Here is a 21,226-nt window from a genome sequence, read left to right on the forward strand (position 1 = left end):
AGTGAAATTACAGTGATTTTCAGAGTGTGTTCCAGTAAACTCTGGGCTTCCTGGAGGCTTATTAGTGGTTGCTCTGTAAAAAGATGAGCAAGACAGGACATGTAGGAAGGCAGGATGTTCAATAATGTAGCATGCTTCTTCTCATAAATCGATTCAAATGCTGAGAGTGAGTGTAGGGGAACTCTGCTGAAAACCAGCCTCAAGGCTCCATGTTCAAATCTCACATCGTCTCTGAATTTGCTCAGCAGCTCTAAGTGAGCCACTATCCCCATCTGTAATATGGGCCTCCGTTACAGCTTTTTCATGAGAATTACCGGCAGGCAAGCTACACATTACATTATTTGTGTGCCTGCAGTCAAGGTGCTTTGGGTTTTATAAATTTTAAATTGCAGTTGTGGGATGAAGTATGGGTGATTAGGATTAGGAGGATGGGGTGTAGGGGAAGCTTCCCTAACCCCTGTGAAAAATCCCTTCTCTCCCCACCCCCGGACCCTCACACCCCCACACAGGCCTACTGCTATCTCTGGGATGGAAACTTACACTGGCATTAACTGCAAGGAGTGGGGATTTTAGTGAGGTCAAATCTATCTTCACCCCACAAAACTGCAAACCCAGTCCTAACTAGGCATTTCAGTAACTGCAATTTAAACTTGGAAAAATGAAGCATGTTCATTGCATTCACACAATTAAGATAACATGTTGTTTGGCTTCCAGATAACATATGTGAAGTGTTTTGAACACTGTATAGATGCTAAGGGTGACCATAAATTGCATCATCCAGAGCTCATCAGTATTACTAACTGAACTGAGGACTATAAAGCACAATTTGCACAGGGTGTGTGTGTTCTGTGTGTGTGTGTGTGTGTGTGTGTGTGTGTGTAAAGAAGTTTGCTGCGAGTGTTGCAAAGACCCAAACTCTGGTTCTGCACAACTTCTATTCCCATTCCCACATGAGCTGGGTCCACCTCCAAGTGGAGTCAACTTGAGTTGGGTGGGCTTTGTGTTGCGTTTCAGGACAACCTTGCTCCTGGCTTTCGTCTCTCTCTCTCTGTTGCAGGGCCCAGCTCTTTCACCGAAGCCGTGACTTACATCCAGTCCCAATACGAGAGCAAGAATAAGTCGTCCAGCAAAGAGATCTATTCACACATCACTTGTGCCACCGATACCAACAACATCCAGTTTGTCTTTGATGCTGTAACTGATGTCATCATTGCCAACAATTTGCGTGGCTGCGGACTGTATTAAAGCCCTCTTCTTTCCTTTCTTCTTTTCCCTTTCTTCTCTTCCTTCCTGTTCACCCATTGGGGAAGCAATCTTGTGGTCAGAACAACCGGTTTGTTCTCCATTCCCCCCTCTCAAATGTTAAGCCTACAACTGTTTTTGAGATGGGAGAGTCCAGTACCTACTTCAGTATTCATGCGGCGGAAAAAAAGATGTTGTGAAAGTAACACTGTCACTGTAAAGCTTTGCATTCACAGGACGGTTTTATCATGCACACATTGGGGGGCAGGGGGAGTGGGGAGGTAGCCTGTTGCCCCTTCTGAAATGAAGAGGAAGAGAAAGCAAAATGACCCTCTTTCCTGACTCTCCAAACAGAAGAAAATCCAGCACTCATTCCCCTTTCCCTTTCCCCTGCTTTTGAAAATGCTTTGATGGCATTCTCTGCCTTTCTCGTCATGCAACAGGAGCCAATATTGAAACTCATGTAAAGGAGGCTTCACTAAGGCCCTCAGTATATGTGTTTCAAGAGCCAAGTTGCTATCATTATTTCTTAAGAAGGCAATCCAAAGCCTTAAGTGTTTGACATTGAAGGGACAAACTTCAATGTACTGTGGCAGATGTGCGGATAAGATCTCCAGTGGGTTTCTTTAAAAAAGTGTTATTGGCGACTTCCGAAGATGGAGGGGCTGATTTGGGATGGGACCAAGAGGACTGAAGCCTAGTTCTTTTTGTTCTTGTGTTTCAATTTTTCAGTTAAACCCCACCCCACCCCACCCCAAAAAAAGAAAAAACACTAAAGCTGACGTTTGATCTGTGAGGTAAAGCATACTGGTATCAGATATCTATATGTTTTGCTCCACGGAATAAATAGCAATTTTTTGGTGAAATGGCTCAGATTGAGCACCCCTTCAGAGCTGTGGTTTTTTGTTTTTGCCAGTGTCTTCTGCACGATGTCATGGACACTTGAATAGTGCATTAGTGGAAGATTTATAGTGGACAGTCTGCACATCATTCTGCTTTATTAGTTGCTCTGCAATGCTTTGTGAGTGTTACCAACCCATTATTGTCACCCAGCAAGCCATTCTTGTACTGTAGTGCCAAAAAAAAAAAAAGTGTGGGAAGGGGCGGGGGAACTAGGAGCATTCATGGTATGAAAACTTACAGGGTTTTAGCAGGAAGTGAGGAAGCATGGCACCCACTGCAGACAAAGCAATATGTCCACCCCTGAACTTTAGCAGAAACAAGTTATGTTGAAAGCAAGTTCATGTATAACTGCCTGAACCTTGATGAATGCTCATTGAAAAGGCTTCTCGGCCACATAAACACAGAGGTATACACACACCTTATTTGCAGATCTCCCGGTATCACATTTGGTTTTGCCCAAAATACGTATTGGAGCATCATGAAATGTTGATTCTCCAAAGCAAGCCAATAGGGACCTCCCCAGTTTCCATCTCCTTTTTCCTAGTTCCTTAAGAAGGTCAAATAATCTGGAGATACACTGAAACTCAAGTTTCTATTTCAAAATCAGATGGACAGGATTGTATGGCTTAGATTGAGGTCTGAGGGTTGGGGGGGGCAAGTTAGTTGCTTCCAAAATTAAAAATGGAATGCCTGAAGAAGTCATACTGAAGTGCCTCTTAATAGAACAGGTCCAAATATAAGTGTATAGTGGAATATAGTTGGTAATTGTGGAATAACGTAAGGTCATTTGATTATCAGGGTCCTTTGGTGAGAAAAGACAATAATGGCAAACACATTTCTCTGAGATTTTTTTGCCCCACCCCACTGCCGTCACCACCTTTTTTTTTTTTGCAAGCACAACCACAAGGAAGACAGGCAAATGACAGTTGCTTATTATGGGATCAGTGTCCCTCAGAAATGCACTTTTTTTTTTGCTTTGTTTTTGCATCAGAATGCAATCTCCCCACCCTCCATTTAACCTGCAATTGCCATTTCTGCTTAGAATCTGATAAACTAAAACACAAAACCTGTTGCAAATAACCCGTCTGTGATATTTCAATAACCTGCTTGCAAATTTCACCCTTGCCTAGAAACTCCCAGCGTGGGCTGTGTTCTAGTGTGGATTCCAATGGTAGGGATCCTTCTCCACATTTCCTTCTGGGCAGCCTGGGGTGGGGCACATGCCACTGGTGGGGGCAGAGACAAAAGCAAAAATGGGAGAAGCAACACTTGTTAATTTGACCTTTGTGCAATAGGCAAAGTTTCTGAAAATTCACCCACCCTTCTCTATCCTCCATCTAGGCATTCAAGAAGCATTGCCAAAGTTCAAGATTATATTCTAAGTGGGCCTGAACTTCCCCGTTCTTAATGTCCCCCACTCAGATGATAAGAAACCCCACATAAATCAGCCCTGGGAGATGCTGCAGAGTTCCCTCCAGGGATCAGAGGTTCCTCTGCAGCAGTTTGCCTGAAGGTAGAAAGTTAGAAAAACCCAGAACCAAATGCATCTACATTGCTAATGACAGTTTTTACCTCAGTCTTTTGAAAGTGTTCATCGTCGTTTCAAATCTGTCTTTGTGGTAGATTTGCTTTGCTTTGTTTCTATTTATAACCCTTTCCACAGTGTTGTGGGGCAGCTGGCTGATAAATTATTGTTTCTTAGACAGTCCTCAACTATTAATTGGTAAAAGTGCTTGTGAACCACCTTGTAGGAATTGTGTGGTTTCAGTTATGTGTGTTTACTCATCAGATTTATAGGAGGCGTGGGTTGTGTGGGTATGGGTGCATGCATGTTTGCAAGAGACAGATTCACACATTGTGTGCTTGACCCAGTATAGAGGCCCAGTGACAGCGGTGTTACTGCTAAATTCTGATGTGTCCAAAAATTCAGGCAGCTGTGTTGATCTATCGTATTATAACCACCACCGCCACCCCCCTGCCCCCCGTCATAGAACAGTGCACTCATTTCCATATTATTTGTGAATTGATTTTTTCTGGAAGCAGATGACACAGAAATTAGCACTAGGCTTGCAATATATTCTACTATAGTTCTGGGAGTGGCTTTTATGACATGTCAAAGCTCAAATATAATGTGTAAATTAATAGTTAGGGGGAAATTGTGAAACAGAATAAACCGCCATTTGAATGCAGGCACTGTGTCAGGCTATCATGCAGAGGCGAGGGGTTGAGGCCTACACACACACACACACACACACATTTTCAAGGAGGGGCGGGGCAGATCCTGTGTCTTCAGGTAGTTGCTGCTATCCTCAAGCCCCTTTTCCAGTGCCAGGCAACCACGATTGCAATTGCCTTGAATGTCCCAGGGGGACGCTTCATTGCCCTGGTGCATTGTGGGCAAGGGTGAATGCCCAGAACCAGCCCTGCTTAGAGGGGTTGCACTTTTGCTTCAAGAGGGCCGTAAGCATGGCAAATTACACAAGGAACATTGTGGTGTGACACACACTTCTGACAATACCATTTCTTGGCAGCTTACTGGGAAGTGGGGGCAGTGAGCTTAGTGCATGGGCAGGCTTAAAATGATGAAATAAGCAGTCCAAGGATGGAATCAGGTCCAGTGAAGACAGCGTAGGATTTGATCCAGAGCAGAGAGGGGTCAGGTGCAAGACTTGGTGGAGCAGGTGGGCAAGAGACAGGTAGGCAGAGAAGCAAGATTGGAAGGAAGAAGGAAGGGTCAAGAACTCAAGGAAGGTCTTGTAGGAAGGGCTGGGCAAGGAGAGGAAGAGGTCCAAGGACAGGCTGGTGGGTTTGGAAGTTGCAGGAGGTAGCATAAGGCACACTCAATACACGAGTTAGTCCTCCCTGTTTGGGACGGACAGGGTTGCAGAGACTGGCATCAATTCTCCAGGGTTTCAAGCAGAGGAAATTCTCAGCGCTACCTGGAGATGCCAGGGATTAAACTTGGAACCTTTGGCTTGAAAAGGAGATGCTCTGCCACTGAGCTGTGGCTCTTTCAGCTCCGCCTCATCCCAGGAGTTGCGCTTAGCTTTGCAGAAACCACTCTGGCATGCTTCCAAGTGTCTTCTCGTTAAGGCTTCCCTCAGCCTTTCGTGAAGCCTTCACCAAAGTTAGCCCTGGCATTCTCAACAAAGTACACAGTACCTGGTTGTTGGGGAAGGGGGTAGGTTTCATTAAAGCAGATGTGTGCTCCCCAAATGAAAAAAGAACACATGCTAAAGCCTGAAGGCAGTAACTGTACTGTAGATAGAATGGCAGTAGCTTAGAGGTGGAGCACCTGCTTTGCATGCTGGAAGACCCAGGTTCAATCCCCCGCGTCTCCCAGCAAGGCTGGAGAGCCACTGCCAGGCAGTGCAGACCCTAATATGCTAGATAGGGCAGTGGTCCGACTTGGTGTAAGGAGCTCTCTAGGTTCCTATTTATCCCTCTTCAGTAGGCAGTGGTAGGTGGAGCCAGAGCCAATGGAGCTTTGCTCCATCCTTCCCCCCATCTCTTTCCCTTTCCCTTTCCCCTCTTCTCTATTCCCTCCCTTGATCTCTCTCGTTCTCCTAGCACAGCAGGCTGCCAGGAGGCGGGACAGATTCTATTTCTGAACTGATTGCTTGCAGAGGGCTGAAAATTATTCTGAGGGCCGCATGTGGTCTTCAGAAATCCTGGGGCTGTAGTCAGCAAATTGTCCTGGGATCAAGGCTGACCCTCCTCCTTAGCAAGGTGGTGCAGCAGAGTGAAACAAGGAGGTAGATGAAGGCAGGGAGTGAAACTTTCGAAAGGGTTGACCTCCACATAAGGATTTGGTACTTTCCTTCATGCACCAAGATGTCTTGAGCCATCATCGCTAGGGATCTCTGATGAAGAATTCTCAGCAGCCTCACCAAACTTCAGTTCCCAAGATTCCTTGAGGTTGAGCGAAGTTGTGGCCGTTAAAGTGGTATAAAGTCAATATGTCAATAGAGCAAGGGGCACCTTCAGTGATTTGTCTGTTGATTTTGGCGAAATCCTAATACGTTGGGATTAGTTTTTCATTAGATGAAGTTTTCATACACACACTCCAATGAGTCATCCACAAATTGTTCTTGTAGTGTTTATACCAATGCCCATGTGGACTTTTCAGTTTGGGTTTCCTCTGGAGTGTCAGCAAGCCGGATGCAGTTTCAGAATGATGTGTGGGTAGGTGAAGGTGACAGAAAGAGAGAAGGCAAGAAATAGGAAAAGACCTCAGACTCAAATAGATGGGTAAAGGACATTGGGTCACAGCAACAATAGGTGCGTGGCAAGGTCCCGACCCCCCCCCCCTCAAGATTGAATAAGACGCTTGACAACAGTGTTTTAGGTTAATGGGCTAAAAAAGGCCACAACTTTAACGGTTACAGATTGTGAGCGGTATTGGCTTAGGCATTGGACCTAACCAACTATATCTGACTCCAGCCCGTCTGCGCGTAGTCCGGGAAGGGTTAACCACCAGTAGAGGGAGTCCTGCTGATGCACATCAACTAGGAGCTCCCCCAGGGCCACCGATAGGGGTCTTGCTTTAGGCCCTGGACTCCCCAGGCTTCGGACAGGGCCACGCCCCCAGAATCCTTTAACGGAATACCCTTCAATGTGTGGGGGAGGTGATGGTGCTACTTCCCCTCCTCTCTTCTCCAGCAATATTCCAATGCCAAACCTTACAAAGCTGTGACGATTTGCTATGAGGTAGGCGAAAAATTGGCCAGTGTCAATTTGCCAAGTGGAAAAAGTCCTACCAGGCCCTCAACGACGACCAACTGAAGTCCATAGCAAAGTCAAGAGATGAAAAAACCTAAAGGGTGGGAGGGTGGGAAAACGGGAGCAGCTGGAAATGCAAAAAGGGGTGAGATTCCTGCTGCGTCCTGCTTAAATCAAGCAGGCCACACCCCCAGAGCAATCGGCTTGGTTGCCTGGGTAGTGATGCAGCTGGGAATCCCCCCCCCCCAATCGCCCAGGGCTGACCACACCCCTGCGCACGTGAAGGGGTTGTGAGTGCCCGCAACTCCACCTCCTCCTAAGGTGGAAGTGGCTTCACAAAGTTGAGCTGAAGCTAATTTGGACTGAAATGTGCATGCCTGATATATGAATGTGAAATTTTGAAATAGATGAGATGTTTACTCTGATGAGTGAATTCCTCATCCCACATTTTCAAAGCAAACTTATGGGGAATCCTAGTTGTGCTCATTTTTAAGAGCACAAAATCAGGCGGTAATTGTTAGTAAAGTAAATGTCCTGAAACCTCTTCTTTAATCTGCTGTTGCCTTAATCTCATGGCAGTTGAACAGGACTTTGATCTCTCTCTCTCTCTTTCAAGAAGCAATATACTAGTTGCCCTTGTAAAGCTGTGCCACTACTAAAACCAGATGTGTGTCCGTGTGATTAATATAGTGCCAAATTTTCAACCCAAATTCCTCATGTTACAATAGCCCTCTGCAAGGACTGTTAACCACCAGTGGAGGCTGATCTATGAACGAGGGTGAACAAGGCAGTGCCCCCACAACCTCTGTCTGCCCTCAGCCAAGCTGCCTGCCTTTCCATTTGCGACCATTGGAACTGCCTGTCAGCTTTCTCCTCCTTAGCCTCAGTGTTGCCCTTGTAGAATTCAGCCGGGTGGAGGAGAATGGAGATAAAACTATAGTTGACCCCACCTGTCATTGCCTCTGGTGCCACCTACTGTTGACCTCTCTGCTTTGCTCCCTACCATCTCAGTAGGCACCAACCACCTCGGGTAACCACAGCAATCATATTCATTCCACTCTGCTCTTCCTTTCCTCTTTTCCATTGGCAGAATAGAGTGCTGTGGTTCTTGAAATGGCAATAACATAACATTCAGTACCAAAGTAAATCCTTTTGTGGGGCCACTCAGAAAAAAACCCCAGCTTGTTTATTTAGTGTTTATGCCTTTTCCAACATTAATGTGCCTGTGATGCTCAGATTATGGGTGTACACATAGTCTGTGTTTTAAAGTAGTTGAAATTCTGCATCCAATAAATCCAATTTCTGTTCCAAGTTAAACTGGATACCACAATCTGTATGAATTATATAAATTTAGCATATGTGCATAGTTTATTCTATTGTTTTGCATAATGCCTCTTGGAGTCGTCTTTTTAACAACAAGGAAGGGGCAAAGACATTAAAGCCTTTAAAGTCATCACCCACGCATGTTCAGATTCAAGCATATTGTCACAGCCATAAGAACTAGAAACTTAGTGGTTTGTTTGTTTGTTTGTTTGTTTGTTTGTTTGTTTGTTTGTTTGAATGTAGAGATTGGTAAGAAGTTAGCAGAATGTATGTATCTACCTTATATTCATGGATAGCAATTGCACAGCCGTTGTTGTGCAAATCTGACTGTGAATTCCTCCTGTGATACTGATGTCCCAATAATTATCCTCTGTCCAGATAAGCAAGAGGCCTTATGGGAGTTCAGGGACACATTCCAGCCAGGTAAGAAGGTGCAGGGTGAAGCTGAGGAGGGGTGTGGCCTGGAAAAAAGGTGGTATGCTTTTGACACACACCCCTCAGGCCTAAGGTTCCCCATTGCTGCCTTATGAGTTAGCCACTTACCAGAGGACTGAAGCACCTTTCCTAGGAAAGCCACTTCCGGCCTGCCCAGGAGGTGGGGTTGCGGGCTTCACGCCCACCCCCACGTGAGCGGGGGCTGGTTTCAGGCCCCGCGAGAACAGGGGAATCCTGGCCGGGTCTGCCCTATTTACGGCCGATGCACTGAAGCACCTTTCCTAGGAAAGGCTATGACCTGTGTGGCTTTTTTATTTAGAAAAATGGGGATGGGGTGGGTGGATAAACATTAAAGAAAGATCTTAATCATGGGGTGGTACTACTGGATAAAAACGAGTGGGGCCTGTATGAAATGTTGCATTGTATCCTTCCTCCTAAAAGAAAATTTTAGGGCCCCAACCAGCCATTCTGGCGAAACAGAGCACCCCGTGATCACCCATGCTTAGTGCTCACAATCATTCTTCATTGAGCTGCTTTCTGTTGGAGAGTTGCCACCTTAGTTTGTATTATTATTATTATTATTATTATTATTATTATTATTATTATACAGGGCACTTCTGCAAACCTTGGGATTCCTCCAAGCGTGCTGACACACTTACACCCCTCTTGTTTCTCAGCAGCCTCATTTAACTACTGTCCTGTTGGCACATACCACCTGTGTTTGGTACTGGAAGGATAAAAAAATATTTTCATTGCCGTCTTCAACCACTGTTTTAATTCTGTTTCCAGCTGATTGCAGAAAAGAAAGTTTTGGCAGTATTCAAGGCCTTAGCATGGCAGTGACCAGCAATTTCCAAGCTGTGGTTTTTTTAAAAAAAAACAAAAACACTATTAAGTCTTCTTTAGGGGGAAGGCTGTTGAGAATAATTGTAGAATCTCTGCAGCCTTATAAACACCTTCTTCTTAGGTTAGATTGGAGCAGAGAGTTCCCAGTGTTAAAATCAATCATCCAATTATAATAACATTGCTAAAACATAGGATTAGTATGATAAACCATAAGAAGTGCAGTAAAAAAAAAAAAATCTAAGGCAAAACTGGAAAACAGGAGTTGTATGAATTGTCTAAAGACTTAAGGTTGTATCCAACTCCAGACCAATGCTACGTCAGGGCCTTGGAGGCATCGTTTTGCCATTGGCAGCTGCCTGACAAAGCTGTCTGCTGACGCCTGGTCTGCTCAGTTACGTTCACCTTAATGTGTGAAATTGAGATAGCACCACATCAGTAGTAATAGCAAGGTAATCCCTTTATTGAAACCCAGTGAATGGTCACAAAGGACAACTGTGCAGAGCAGTGCGCAATCTTCTGAATTTGCTCTTAACTCACCTTTCTTCAGTCCTGGAGCCCCAGGTGGGATACATGCAGTCACCCCCAAGCACTGCTTAGCTTCAGCAAGGTGGTGGCCTCATGTGTCCCCAGCAATTCTTAATCAGTCGGGAGGTGAAGCAAATCAAAACAAAACAAATCCTTTATGGGTCTATGCAGAAATAAGCTGCATTGGGTTTAAGTGTGTCTAGGATGGGGGCCAAAGAGCCTTTCTGAAGTCAAAAGCTCACTCATTCCTTTGTGACCTTTCTTCAGTTATCGTAACCAAAGGGATCGCCAAGCTGCAGCTTTTGGATTTCTTTTTATCTTTCTTTTTTAGTGAGCCAACTCAGCAACCTGCAGTTTTGATTATGACTTGGAGGAGCCTGATGCAGCAACCTTGTTGAAGCTAAGCAAGCCTAGTTGTGGTTAGTGCCTAGATGCAAGATCTCCAATGTAACTTCCCTTGTGTTCCAGGGAAGCAGGGTGCTATATAAGTGAAATAGACTAGGGCCAGGGTTAACCCTACCACTAAACAGGGTGTGGCATCTGCCACAGGGACAGCCATGAGGTACTGAAGGACAGAGCTCTGTGTCATGAAGCATGCCCTGTGTTCCCTAAGCTGCTTTCAAAGTGTGGTGGAAGAAACTGCTCCATCACCAGTTAGGGATGGATGAATCTGTCCATTTCCGTTCTCTTACGGTTTTCATTTTTTCCCCATCTCAAATTCAGTTCTCCACATTTCTGCAGCAATTTGAGATTTAAAAAAACAAATCCTAATGAAAATTCGTCAGCACAGTACAAATTTCTCCCAATATGTATATTTTTGTGTGCAGTTTTGACTAATACACACACACACTTTTGCAAATGATTCCCCTAATATAACTGGTTTTTCGTGTTATTTTCACCAATAGATGCATTTTTATGCATGTTTTCCCTGAAACTGCATTTTTAAAATATTTTTTGGTTGGAGAACTGAATCACAAAATTTGGAGACACGCCAATCTCTAAGAATATCCATGTTTCCAAACGCATATTGTTTCAGAAAGTGTGAATTAAATAGTTTCTCATTAAAATGCAAGCAAAATTGAATTCCTCCTCCACCTCTAGTTGCTCCTCTGGCTGCTCGTGGCTCTCCAGGGTCCTTTTCAGAGAGAATGCTTATTCCATCTGCTTCATGAGAAGCAGGTGAAATGCCAGGAACTTGGGATCTTTGGCATGCAGAGCAGGTGCCTGACTGCTGAGCTAGAGTCTCTGGGGCAGAGCAGCACTTTCCCTTTGGCAACAGAAGATGTGCCCAACCATTTTGATGTGTACCAAATGTGCACCATGCCATTTGTGCACGTGGAAGCCTGTTTCTACATATACACATCTGCCTTGATGCATAAGGGGGGGGGGGTTGGCTGTGAACCCTAGGTTTTATGTGCAGCACATAAATAAGACTGCTGCAACTGCTGAAGAACTTGGGGCAGCCCCCCCACCCAACCCCGTCCCTCCCACTCTTCTGAGAATCTGTATGTTTTGCAGTGCCCCTACCATGGGTTTATGGTTCTGCATCTTAGTCTTAATTAGTTTATTTTGAAAGTCTCTCCCCGCCACCCGCCACCCAATACAGAGGATTTCCTTCTTACAACTATTTTCTTCTCTGTAGATTTGGTTCCGTTTTACAACCCATCGTTTGCAAGATGACAGCCGGGGTAATAAAGTAGACGTGCGTGTTTTTCACACTACAGTTGTACCTTGGAAGTCAAACAGAATCTGTTCCGGAAGTCTGTTCAACTTCCAAAACATTCAGAAACCAAAAGTGCGGCTTCTGATTGGCTACAGGAAGCTCCAGAACAGTCACTTCTGGGTTTGCAGTGTTCGGGAGCCAAAACGTTCGAGAACTAAGCTGTTCGAAAACCAATGTATGACTGTACATTGTTCTTCTCTTAGATTTTCCTTTGTGGCTTGGAGAGATTCTTGATACTCATTCATTCAGTCCTCACTCATTTATTTCACTATAGACTCCTCCAAAGAGGGAACCAAGGGTAGGGTAAGGAAGCTTTCTTAGCTTGAGGGACACATTCCTGTCTGAGGGGTCATGTGCCAAAGGTGTGGCCAGAGGCCAAAGTAGCCAGACTAACAGGTATGAGTCTTACCTTTCAGCCTATTCAAGCCACACATGCCAGAGATTTCCACTCTCACACACACACAATTTCAGTCCTTCATCCTGCCAAGCTAGAGACATTATATTAAGTCACTCTCCAGCCGATCAAAAGCATTCAAAGAGAGTGTGTAGCAGGGCCAGTGACGGGTGTTTCCTGAGTAGAAGTGGGTGTGGCCTGGAGAGAGTATTGAGTGCTGGATGGAGAGGCCTAAGGTTCCCCATCCCTGATATAAACCCTTCAGGGTGCACTCTGGGTTGCACCTTGAAGCAGGTTTTCAAGCCAAGACTTCAGTCCCACTATCTGCAGATGCATTCCCTGTCAGAAAATTAGCCATGGCACCTATCAGTTGTTTGATGTGGGGGGAGGGCCTAAACTGGTGGATTGCCCAATTTTTGACCCTGGTTGCACACATGCACCCCTGGCAACAGTATTGGGGGATGACCCACATGCAAAGTTTGCAGACACAGTTCATCATCCAGTTAGGACAACATCCACCAACCTGGTCCACTCCAGATGCTTTGGACTACAACTCCCATTGTCTCCATCCAGCACTGCTATATGATGCTAGGGCTGATGGGAGTTGTAGTCCACAAAATCCAAAGGTTGGGGAAGGCTAGGCTAGCTATACACTTTAAAAAGCCTGCTTCTTGTCTGCGTGCATCACTAGATTGGCAAAAACCATTTTGCCCTTGTCCTAATGTAACAATTCAGCTACATTCTTTAAACTTGCATTCCAACCATCTTTACACTTGGTCGTCATTGGCCTCCCACCCCTTTTCCCCCACAGTAGATTTTTTTTTTTTAGGGAAATGCTTTAAATAAATAAATACAAAAATTTTGAAGGGCCCTTGATGCTTGCTAAATCCTACTTTTTCTTTGCTGGTTAGTTGCTGAATCTTGTTTTTAATTTTTTTGCACATTTGATTGTTCTGAACCATTATTAACTGTCATTTTGTATGGAGTGCGAATGACTGTCTGTTGATTTAATAGGTCTTTTGATTCTTATTGTAATAATTTATTGGCTGTCAGTAATGTATTTATTAGTTACCAAATGTTAATAAAATGCCAGCTCTTTTCTAGCGTTTGAGATATTTTATTGGGTTTTTCTCTTCTGAGAAAGCCTCAAGGAAATCACAGAATGATTAACAGTTTTGTCTGTTATGGGTGAAAAGAGGTCCTGTTTCACATGGTGCATAGGTAAAACTAGAGAACACCCATAACCAAGTTGTAGTGATGGCCACCCACATGGATGGTTTTAAAAGAGGATTAGACAAATTTGTGACAGATAAGGCTATCAATGGCTACTAGTGATGTTGATCTGCCTTCACTGCCAAGGGCATTATGCTAAGAATCAGAAGTGGAGAGAGCACTGTTGCACTCAGGTCCTCCTACTTATGGGCTTCCCATAGGCATCTCATTGACTGCTATGAGAACAACATGTAGGACTAGATGGGCCTTTGGCCTGATTCAACAGGGCTGTAAATATGTTTGTGAGTGGCATAATACATGTTTCTTCATAAGGAAATTTCTGCCCAGTGAGGATTCCTCCATGGTAAGTTGAATGTTTCATCCTTTTTGCACATTAAGTGGATGCATGGAGTAATGAACTGGGTTGGTGACTGCTGAACTGAGTTGGTGACTCCCAATGACTACACTTTCAGCTAAAGTTCTGAACAAAGCCAATGGATGTACATATTGTGTGTGCGTAGACACTCTCTGCACAGTTGCAAAATGATGGAGTAAAGCTGCAACCCTAAGTACGCTTACTTGGGACTCTGTTGACCACAGTGGAACTAACATTGGAGTTGAGAGGGCTGTGCTGCGTGTGTCTTTTTGAAAGGGTTAGATCAGCAACAACCAACATGATGCCCTCTAGATGGGATACCAACTCCCATCAGCCCCAACCAGCATGGCCAATGGTCAGGGATGGTCCAGCAACGTTTGGGCAGCTCCATGTTGGTTATCCCTGGATTAGATTAATTACTGGATGGTGGCTGATGAGCAACACTGACTGGGGCTAATGGGAATTGTACCCCAAAATATCTAGAGGGCCGCATGTTGAAGAGACTTCTGTAGACAAGCTCTACATTCCTAAATCCTGCTCATGTAAATGCCTGCAAGACTTCCCCCTTTCCTGCCATATTCTCCTCATCGCACCATCGCAAACCATTCTTTCAAAGGGGAGATTGCTTTGTGCCTGAAAGTCATTATCTTACACAAGATGCATTCACCAGTCGGCCAACCTGCTTCTGTAACAAGCTCTTTTCCTACATAAGATCCCTAGCCATTAATACATGGTGGCACTCAAAACAAAGCAGGAAAGCAGGAAATTCTCTGTGTAACAAGTGTTATTTATGGGGTTTCTGGACAGTCAATTCCCAGTACACTATCTGAATCCCATTTCCTGGTTCTGACGGCAAATTGTTTTATGAGGTGGTTTGTGTTTGACTTTCGGCAGGTTTTAATAGCCAGAACTGTTGCAATGTACTCTTCTTCCAATTAATGCAGGGATGTTTAATTGCGATGCAGTAGGGAAGCCAAATGGCCCAGCTGTTCAAAGGAACAGGAGGTCAAAGAGGCCCTTTTAAAACTCTCTCTTGGGCTCAGCCCTGACACAGACATGCTTCCCTTGAGGGCAATGCCTCTTTGAGAGCCAGCAAAGACTAACTTTAGGGTAGCCATGTGATTTGCAGACTTCTTTTTCAATCTGCCGTGCACTAGAAGGTGTTGGTGCCAGCTTAGTTTAGGAAAATGGTGAAAGTCTGTCCCCTCTCTTTGGGAACATGTGATAGAAGGCAGATAGGATTCTGCATGGTAGAGTTGCAGAAAGGATAAGGAGAAGTTTTGCTCCATCCCTCATAATACTTTAACTCAGGGCCGTCATCCAATGAAGCTGAATATTGGAAGATTCAGGACAGACAAAAGGAAGTATTCTCCGTCGCTAAACTATGGAATTTGCTCCTACAAGAGATAGTGATGGCTACTAACTTGCTTGGCTTTAAAAGGGGATTAGACAAATTCATGATGGATAAGGTTATCAGTGGCTCTGAAAACCAGTTGCCAGGAATTACAAGTGAAGAAGAGTGCTGCTGCACTCCTGTCCTGCTTGCAGGCTTCCCAGAGGCATCTGCTTGGCCACCGTGAGAACAGATAGCTTGATTCGATATGCCTTTGGCTCTTCTTATGTTCTGAAATTCCAAGAACAATATCCCTTTCAACTGATTCGACAAGGCTTCTCCTATGGCTACAGGGCTTAAAGCCGAGGTCCACCCCACAAGAGGTGGCAGGCAGAGGGGAAGCTAGGAGCCAAAGAAGCCAAGTCAGGTATCTTGTGACTTCAAGGAGACAGGAACCTTTGGGTCAGGGTTGCCAGCTTTCTTAGTCGGCCCCCGTAGCTGTTCCTTCAACAGCAGCACACAGTGTGCACACATGATCCGGGAGAACACTGAACAGCTTCACCTGTTGACTTCTGCACCTGAAGCTGCTTGAAAGACACAGGTGCAGTAGATTAGTATGTTAGGACTGTGCCAAAAAATATCCTGTGTCTTATGATAGAATCCTGCCGCCTTGTTCCCCATGATCACTGGGTTAGAAATAGGCACCCCATTCCTACCCACCCCATTTCCCAGATGCATACCAGAGACAAGTACACTCTCACACAGCCAGCTATTCAAAACCAACAGGTTTTCTATCAGTCACTGCCAAGAAACATCAAACTGGGAGATACCTGCTGTACAAGATCAGGCTTAACCCATCCTCAGTTCTCACCTGGAACAAGTATTCACTCTCCATCACCCACCCAAGAACAGCACAGTTCCATGCTATAAAGGACTCTCTCTCCAGCAGTATGTGACCACTTCTCCTCTGGCTTAGTATATGCCCTCTCCTTCCCCAGCACTGATAGCAGGGTATGTTGATTTTGGGAAGTGTCCTTACTTGGCTGGAGAACTGCATTGTAGAATTCAGAGAAGTGTTCATTTTGAAGGTTGGCTCTATTTTGGTTTGTGTGTTATTTCAGAAAGTGTGAATTAAGTAGGTTCACCTCTAAATGTGAAGTTAATCAAATTTCTTCCCTATTTCTGCTTGTTAGCCATCCTTCCTGTCATCAAATGTTTCAGTTAAAGCTCCGGGGAGATAGAATAATAATAATAATAATAATAATAATAATAATAATAATAATAATAATAAATTTTATTTATATCCCGCCCTCCCCAGCCGAAGCTGGGCTCAGGGCGGCTAACAACAATCAAAATAATCCAACGATTCTAAAAACATTTCATTATAAAAATTAATTAAAATCAAATTTATGGCAACCAATAAGCAAAATTCTGTGCAGATTGCCAGAGGAGGGGGGTCAGGCTGCACCCTGACCAAAGGCCTGGTGGAACAGCTCTGTTTTGCAGGCCCTGCGGAAAGATGTCAAGTCCCGCAGGGCCCTGGTCTCTTGTGACAGAGCGTTCCACCAGATTGGAGCCACGGCCGAAAAGGCCCTGGCTCTAGTTGAGGCCAGCCTAACCTCTCTGTGGCCGGGATCTTCAAGATGTTTTTATTTGCAGACCGTAAGTTCCTCTGTGGGATATACCAGGAGAGGCGGTCCCGTAGGTACGAGGGTCCTAGGCCGTATAGGGCTTTAAAGGTTAAAACCAGCACCTTAAACCTGATCCTGTACTCCACCAGGAGCCAGTGCAGCTGGTATAGTACCGGATGAATGTGATCTCGCAGCGAAGACCCCATAAAGAGTCTCGCCGCGGCATTCTGCACCCGGTGGAGTTTCTGGGTCAGTCTCAAGGGTAGCCCCACGTAGAGCGAGTTACAATAATCCAGTCTGGAGGTGACCGTCGCGTGGATCACAGTGGCTAGGTCAGGGCGAGAGAGATAAGGAGCCAACTGCTTAGCTTGGCGGAGATGAAAAAATGCTGCCTTTGTTATAGCTGTAATCTGCGCCTCCATAGAGAGGGAGGTATCGAAGATTACACCCAAACTCTTAACGGACGGTGCTGGCACTAATTGCACCCCCGCAAGAGATGGGAGTTGCCCCCTCAATCCCATATCGCCCCGTCCCAGCCAGAGGACCTCTGTCTTCGAAGGATTTAACTTCAACCGGCTCCCACGTAACCATCCAGCCACAGCTTCCAGACATCTGGTCAGTGTGTCTGGGGCCGAGTCAGGATGGCCATCCATCAACTTTCTCCCCAGAGCTTTTCCCCCAGAGCTTTTCTAAATCAGGAAGTGCAGGCAGCCAGGAAAGCTGTGAAGCACTAAGGAAATGTTTTGTGGAAATGGTGGGAAGGGGGACAAACAGCACCCATGGCCATCTTGTAACAATAAATTAAGTTCAACCCTTCATTCACCCAAACAATAAAGAAAGTCTAAAGACTCTCTCAAGTGCCCTGAAAAAGAATACAAAAAAATGGGAAACTCAAGAAGGATTTTGGATGGTATTTAACTTACTTATTAACTGACATGAACAAGATAATAATGGAAACAGTTGATGGGTTTCTACTTTCTGCTGCAAAGACCATAAAGGGGTTTTGTTGATTTAATTTTGTCTTTGTTTGGTTCTGTCCTTATAAGTATCATATTTCTTAACTCAGTGTGTGTTGGAAATTGTATTATTTTGGTGTATTAATTTATTTGTGCTGGGTCTGTGACCATATAAGAACATTTCTCTCGCTTTGGACATGCATGTTTTATGCCAATCTGCACCATCTTTTTGGGAGATATGCAAGTGATGACACTAAGGCTTGGATGGGGGAAAGTCAGGTGGTGACTGTGCTGCTGTGGTTTTTGGGGATGTCAATACTGATCAGCTTCAGTGTTATGTACTGGAACTTGAAGGGAGCTTCATAACTGGGCCTCCAGCAAAATGCACTTTTGATCCTCGCTATAAAGATCTTCAGAAGGCTTTTAAAAGCTCATGTATTTCAAAGAGCAGCATTTCCTAATCTGGTGCCCTCTGTATGTTTTGAACTACAACTCCATCAGCTGACTTTGGTTGGTGGACATGGTAGTCCAAAACCTAGGAAGGGCACCGGATTGAGGAAGATTTCAGTGGTTAATTTTTGCGTGTGAAATTCCTGAAAGCTATGGATTATTTTTTAAATGTTTTAGGCTCTTTCTAAGATGCTATTTTATAACTTTTTATACATTTTTATACTTGTCAGGGCTGCCCGAGGTCCCAGCTCACAAAGGACCAACGCCAGTTCTTGTTATATACAAAAGTCTTTATTGAAGTTCAGTTTCCATTTCAAAGCCGCGGCGCGCAGCCCTACGTCTTGGACTCTAGACCGCTGAAGCTCCGTCTGAATCTCCTCCCCCCAGACACCAGTTCAAGACTCTGGCCTTGCTCCACCTCTTCCTCTGCTCTTTCCTCCTCTGGGTCCGCCTGTCCGCTGGGGTCTTCCCCTTTCTGGACTCTTCTGACGCTGAGTCCCCTGATTCTTCCCCCTGCCTCCGGCGGGCTTTAGGACCTGGTTCCCAATCCGGGTTTTCTGCTGTCCCGCGCGCCTGTACATTCGAACTTGGCGCCCGCGCCCAGCCGGCAACCTTCCTCCTGACCGTTACACTGCTCCTGTCACTGCTTCCCCCTTCGGGAGGGCTAGCTGGACCTGACTTCCCCTCCGTTCCCTCACTCTGCGACAGAGGCGTGGCCAGCCCTGACTCATCTTCTCTCCCTACCGGAGGAGATGCTGGCCCTGACACATGGGACTCTTCCCCCCCACTCCACTCTGGTGGGGGAACTGGTCCTGATCTCCCGCTGCTGCTTTGGGAATCCCCGCTGGCCCCTTGCTTCTGGTGTGTCCCCCCTGGGACCCCCCTTGCCCTGGCCATCGGCGCCCCCCTTTGGGAATCTTCTGAATCACTGGAGAAGCTCATGGAATCTCTCGGGCCACTGTCATACTCCCCTACGCTGCCCTCAGATTCTTCCCCTTCGCTCTCCGTTTCCTCTCTCCCCTGTGTCTCGGCTCCTGAGCCCCTGACAATACTTTTATACTATTATAAAGTATAAAAAATGTATAAAAAGTTATAAAATACTTTTATGCTTTAAGGTATTTTAGATTCTGATTATAAACTGGCTTGTGAGGATTATATCCTAAAAAGAAAGCCTAGAAATATTCTAAATAAAGGTATATGTCTCATAAGAGTCTTTATATATATACATATAGTTTTAAACCTGGGGAGGCAAGCCCTTGGGAACCAAGGTTTGGGAGTAAGAAGAGTCAAATTGTTAGAGAAGATACTGATTGGAAATAGCTTTCTTGAAAGGCAGAATAAATGAGGCCTGTTTGGGGCTGCATTTGTTTATAGAATGATTAGCGCTAGACATAGATCCAGATAATGGCTGACTTTTGTATTTCTTTGGACCAAGAGCTCTTAGAGCAACCTGAAAACTGTCCTAGCCTAAGTTTTAATGATTTCTGTGCAACACCTCCTGCACGCCATGTTGAGCCAGTCTGATGCTTCCAAATTGTCCCTGCTTTCAGGTGGGATCCAATCACACACTGGCAAATTCAGTTTCCTTTCTTTATAGCTGATTGGGTTGTTTTGCACAACAAACCTGCTTCCCCCAAAGAGTGGGTTTTTGCAATAAGGAAAATGATGGTGAAGTGCCTTGAAAAGTGTACTGATAGCCCTTCCTTTGACACAATCCCATCTAACCTCCCTGAAAACAAATCAGACTGAATGCTCATTAAATAGCCAACATCATCTAATCTCTTTGTAAACAAATCAGAATGAAACGGGACATTTTCCCATGTACCCCAGCAATATCTTTTCTCTGTCCTCTCCACCTAAGGCTCAGCCCTTTTTGTTTGTGTCTTTAACAACCAACCATCATGAAGGGTTCTAAGAGCTCATTGCTCTGAGATGTTTTCGCTCAGCCTTCTCTGGCCGGCCTACTTGCCCTACAGGTGTGTCATACCCTCCAACATTTCTCCGATGAAAATAGGGATGTCCTAAGAAAAAGTGGGATGGCTTCTGTAAATCCGGTAATGTCCCTGGACAACAGGGACACTTGGAGGGTCTGGTGTTTTGGACTACAAAATTCCTATCAGCCCGAACATCATGCAGCCATCTTGGCTGGGGCTGATGGCTATTGTAGCCCAAAGCATCTGGAGGGCAGCAGGTCAGGAAAGGCTTTTTTTTTTTTAAGCTGATCCTAATTGACAGATATGGCAACTGTTGTTTCTCTGTAATTCTCATGGGCATATCTTTCCAAGAGAGCTTTGTCCAAATGACACAGAAAAGCTAGGTGGAGAATAGATGCTGAAGACATCATAACACCACCCATTTTCTTGACTTCACTTCTTCATGATATGTAACTCTTTGGGTTTTCGGTACACGTGGATCTTTGACCATTTCTCAGTTGCTGGTTTGGTAACTATTCTCTTTCTCTAATCCTAACTTTCTGTTTCTTTCTCTCTGTTTCTCTCTCTCTCTCGTTCTTTGTCTTTCTTTTCTTTTCTTCCTATATGTGCCTTGCCATAGAACCGCATGCATGAGTCTCTAATGCTCTTCGATTCCATCTGTAACAACAAATTCTTCATTGACACCTCCATCATTCTCTTCCTCAACAAGAAAGACCTGTTTGGTGAGAAGATCAAGAAATCACCTCTGACCATCTGCTTCCCTGAATATACAGGTATGTAATGGCAGCGCCTGAGGTGCTCAAGATCCCAGTTGTGGAGCAAACAAAAAACAACAGACTGACCCATGTAGCAGAGTCTGCTGGAACCCCAAGTGTAAACCAGGAGATATTTGCTCCAGTCCTGCTTGAGAGATAACTCCCCTAGAAAACAGACTACATACTCTGGCTGATTGCCTTCCTGTTTTCTGCCCGAGGCATCAGCTGAGCTACCATGATGTCACAGAGAGTTGGCAGATTCTCATCAGTGGGAAGGAAGTGTCCGTCTATGAGCAGAAAAAAGCATCAGACTAATCACACAAGGCAGCTTCTGCCGGGCTGTGCCATTTCACAGGGCAAGTGGGGGGGCTGCATGTTTGAAAGCCCCCCTCCCCAACATGAAAACACTCCCAGTATTATTAATATATATTTTTTAAAACTAGCATGTCAAGAAAATGAGTGATCA

The 21,226-nt window shown here is 45.1% G+C and overlaps 1 protein-coding gene and 1 long non-coding RNA gene across 3 annotated transcripts in view; one reads left to right on the forward strand and one right to left on the reverse strand.

Moving 5' to 3' along the window:
* Positions 1-21,226, forward strand: part of GNAO1 (G protein subunit alpha o1) — a 168,399-nt gene that overhangs the window by 143,073 nt on the left and 4,100 nt on the right. Inside the window, exon 8 of one of the 2 annotated variants that reach the window (XM_081871607.1) lies at positions 1,058-1,264. In XM_081871607.1, coding sequence (XP_081727733.1) covers positions 1,058-1,245 — 188 coding nt within the window. In that variant the 3' untranslated portion in view covers positions 1,246-1,264. Of the gene's footprint in view, positions 1-1,057; positions 1,265-20,624; positions 20,779-21,226 lie in introns of those variants that run through there. The other variant, XM_081871608.1, reaches the window with a different exon arrangement.
* Positions 8,382-13,490, reverse strand: LOC309347252. Its single transcript, XR_014158885.1, has 2 exons — positions 8,902-13,490; positions 8,382-8,749 (listed from the first exon to the last, which is right to left on the reverse strand). It is a non-coding gene; the product is annotated as an uncharacterized lncRNA (long non-coding RNA).

This window comes from Podarcis erhardii (genome assembly GCF_964252035.2).
Source record: "Podarcis erhardii genome assembly, chromosome: 7".
NCBI classification, from domain to species: Eukaryota; Metazoa; Chordata; class Lepidosauria; order Squamata; family Lacertidae; genus Podarcis; species Podarcis erhardii.